Source organism: Phyllostomus hastatus, unplaced genomic scaffold, assembly GCF_019186645.2.
Source record: "Phyllostomus hastatus isolate PE091 unplaced genomic scaffold, TTU_PhHast_1.1 phas_scaffold_177, whole genome shotgun sequence".
Taxonomy (NCBI): domain Eukaryota; kingdom Metazoa; phylum Chordata; class Mammalia; order Chiroptera; family Phyllostomidae; genus Phyllostomus; species Phyllostomus hastatus.
The window spans coordinates 59,981-63,953 of record NW_025334012.1 but is presented as its reverse complement, the minus strand read 5'-3'; the positions used below and the strand labels follow the sequence as shown (position 1 = coordinate 63,953).

At 35.9% G+C, this 3,973-nt stretch overlaps 1 protein-coding gene across 1 annotated transcript; it reads right to left on the bottom strand.

Annotated features, from left to right (window-relative positions):
* Window positions 1–1,330: 1,330 nt before the first annotated feature.
* Window positions 1,331–2,343, bottom strand: LOC123831501 (olfactory receptor 1052-like). The gene has a single exon (XM_045858383.1). It carries the CDS (start codon window positions 2,267–2,269, stop codon window positions 1,331–1,333), a length of 939 nt encoding a protein of 312 aa, XP_045714339.1. The 5' UTR covers window positions 2,270–2,343.
* Between the last annotated feature and the right edge of the window lie 1,630 nt (window positions 2,344–3,973).

Here is a 3,973-nt window from a genome sequence, read left to right as displayed (position 1 = left end):
TTTAATCTAGCTGCTATGTAAATACGTGAGTTAATATTTATAGAGCATTGAGCTGTCACACTGTGCTGCTGAGCTTATTGACCTGTACTTATTTCAGTATTTAAAGCAAACCCCAAAAATTAAACTTAATTTTATATGTAAATGAAGATGTCCTCTAGTATACCATATTTGTTTTCCAGATAAGACATTTTCTAGCAAGTTAAGCAAAAAAGATCACAGTGGAATGATCAGTAATTCTGTGCTGACTTTACCATTATATACCTGCATGTATAGTTTGAATCAAAGGGAAAACAATTGGTTTCACATATTTCCCCTCTCTCGAATACCTTCAGGAAATTTTCTGTTTCATGTCTAAAGAATATCCTTAAAAATATTCTTTAAGATATTGGAAAATCCTTAAAAAAAAGGAAGAAATTAGTCTGATTATTAATGATTCCTTAATCACCATGGAGGCATCCTTTCTAAAATTTTTCAGGGTGAGTTTTATCTGAGAATTAGGGGCCCTTTCATGTGAAATGGTAAAACAGTGGCATTCCATCCTGTTCAGTTGCATGTGTAGTAATGTAAACTGGGTCCAGGAATAGGGAAAGGGTTTAGACCTGCCATCTCCAGCCTTTTTGGCACCAGGGAGAAATTTCATTGAACACAATTATTCCACAGACCAAGGTTGGGGTGGGAGGGAGACAGGAGGCAAAATTCAGGCAGTAATGCCAGCAGAATCCAGGGACTGGGAGGGGGGATATTGGGGACTGCTGACTTAGACTAACTCCTGTGAGTGTGGAGGTAATCTAGTACCAAGTTCTTTTTCTGGAGTGTCATACAGTGTTTAGATTCCTTTTGAATAATATCTGACTGAAAGAGTACAGGCTCATTTCAAGACCATGCATCTGTTCAGTTTTGTTGAACAATTCAACGTGATATTTTTTGCTTGAAAAGTATCTTATTTGTTTTCTGTGCAGCAAACAGACCAAGTTAAAATATATTTTATTGTTTATAAATTTTGTTTGTATCTCTATTTTTGTGTCTTGTGTCTAGATATCTTTGTGTATATGATCATTTCTACCCATATGCAAGAATTAAAATGTCAACAATTGTCCAGGCATAACTAACTTAGATCTTCATATAGTTTTTAGGTTAATTTACACAATAATCAGTTATATGTACTATAAAATGTAATTCTTCTCAGCTTTTTTTGTCTACTGTAAAACAGAGGGTTCCAATTAAATAAACTGCAAGTTTCCTTGGTGACCCAAGTTTAAATAAATTCATAGAGATACCATTATCAAAAGCACTTGTTTGTATATTACTTTAGGACACATATGGTATAAAGTTAACAAGGAAAACATTTCATCTCTATAGCCCTTTTCACTGCATCCTTCACCTCTTTGTTTCTCAGGCTATAAATCAACGGGTTTAACATAGGAATGACAAGGGTATAGAAAACAGATACCACCTTTTCTTCTTCTAAGGAATATTGGGAGCTTGGCTGAATGTAACTGAAACTTATAGAGCCATAGAACAAAGTCACAGCTGTGAGGTGTGACGCACACGTAGAGAAGGCTCTGTGTCTCCCTGCTGCTGAGCGAATCCGCAGGATAGCAGCGATGATGAAGATGTAGGAGATCATCACAGTCAAGAAAGTGATCATGGCAATAACGCCAGAGAAGACTAACAGCAACAATTCATTCATGGATGTATCAGAACATGAGAGCTTCAACAGTGGGGGAAGGTCACAGAAGAAGTGATGGATGACATTTGGCCCACAGAAAGACAATTTCACCAAGCCGATTGTGTGTGTCAGTGAGTTGATTAAACCTCCTACACATGATCCAATGACCAGGGCAACACAAACTCTTTTCGTCATCGCCACTGTATAAAGTAAAGGGTTCACAATGGCCATATAGCGGTCATACGCCATTGCTGCCAGCAAGAAGCCCTCAATGGTAAGGAGTGACACGAAAAAAAAATACTGCACAATGCATGCAGAAAAAGAAATTGTATCCCATTCAACAAAGAAGTTCAGCAACATTTGGGGTGCAAAGACTGAGGAATAGCAGGCATCAACAAATGACAGGCAGCTTAGGAAATGGTACATAGGTGTTTGAAGTTTGGGCGTTATGTGGATTAGAAAGAGCATTCCTAGATTCCCCACCAAAGAAATCATATAGATGAGTAGAAACAACACAAAGAGGAACACTTTCAGTTCAGCACGATCTGTCAGCCCCAAAAGGATAAATTCAGTAACCATTGTCAAATTAACATCAGCCATGTGGTTTTCTTCTTGGAACCTGTTAATGATCAGAAGACAGGAATAAATGGAGAATAATCATTCTGCACCATCGAGACTACTGATAGTCTCTAACTAGCTTGTGTGGCTTGAATTCTTGCCTTTTCTGCTCTGGTCGTTTCATCTATAAAATTGGAAAATTTTAACTAGAAAGTCCCTAGTCTTTTTAGGCAGTGCTGATTTGCCTGTTCTATAAGGAAATTCCATGAAGAAAAAGGAAAACATTAACATTCCAGGTTCAGGGTGCATTTAAAATGCTGGTTTTAATGAGAAGGGGGCGGAAAATGAGTAAATTTCATTCTAAAATATGTAAAGAAATCCAGTTTAGAAAGCACACTATTCAAAGTTGAAATTTTAATCTATGTTGCCATGAAACTCTTTTGAACTGCCCATTTTGTGTTTAAAAGTACTTAATGTCAAATATATCACCATGAAAGAATAAACTCTACTGTGGCACTTAAAGCAAGATATTTGACATATACCTTTCTGTTTTGTTGATACTGTACATTTTTAAAACTTGATGTAATGAAAGGCAGGGTCCTGACTTCCACCATCTCTGAGCCATCCTTAGGAAACAGCCAGAGGCATTGGCTTTGGAGAAGACTGCCCACTGGGAAAGGGGAGAGGGCACTCTGAGCTGGGATATGAAGCAGAGAGAATAACAAGAGCTTACAATTGGTCTTTCATATCCAACAGAAATTATCACACTGGAAACTCAGGGAACAGAGTCTAAACTTTTTCTGAGAAAAAGCAGAGCAAACCCATAAAATAAAACAAACCTTTAAAATGGATAGGTACTTCCTTATAGTATTTTTTATGTTGAAATCCATTTCTTAGAATATGCAATGTCTTTCCTACTAAGTTAATGCAAATTTCTGATTCCTATTTCACTTTATCTGAATAACTTAACTATATTTTCACATTTATATAAAAATAAAAACAAATATTTTAAGTGGTTTACAGTAGGGTATCTTTACCTCCATGAAATAAAGGATGATGATTTTGGTGTCTTCATTCTTTCACCTATGAGACATAGGCATGTACTTTTCAGGACAGTAAGTGAAACTCATAAAAGAACTCATTGCCAGATTCCGAAAGCAATGATCAATGAACAGTTATCTATGTTAGACTTAGTTGCTGACAGGTAATTCCCAAGTAGTTACGATGGATTACAATGAATCCTTTACGAAAGGATATTCAAAACTGAATTAAAACACTGCTTTTCCATTGTCCCATTAGAAGCTGTATAACAGTTTTAATGTTAATGTAGAAAATGAAATAGTTTAGGATGAGGAGAAGGAATAAATGGGCAAATTACAAATGGCTCCCAATCCTCATCATTTGAAGTGTTTATCAGATTAAAATCTGAGCATGATCTTTCTTTCTCATCTTTATTTATTTTTTTTTGTATTTTTACTGATTTGCAAGATGTATGTGCATGGGATATTGAAATAAGTGAATCAAACTTACCAACGGAAGAAAAAGTATTCAACACCTTAGCTCATGTAAAAACCTCATGATCTCTCATCCCCATGGTTTATTGCTATACCATAGCAATAGCTCCCAAGCAAAGACAAAAACAAAACACACACAAAAAATAGTCCAATGTATCTGATGTTTACAGTTATTCAAAAATTAAGTGAATGATAGAAGTTATAGGTAGCAGAATTGAAATTCCAGCTTCTT

What these genes read in the sequence shown, in the direction of transcription:
- LOC123831501 (XM_045858383.1), bottom strand. Translation starts at nt 2,269, where the DNA reads ATGGCTGATGTTAATTTGACAATGGTTACTGAATTTATCCTTTTGGGG.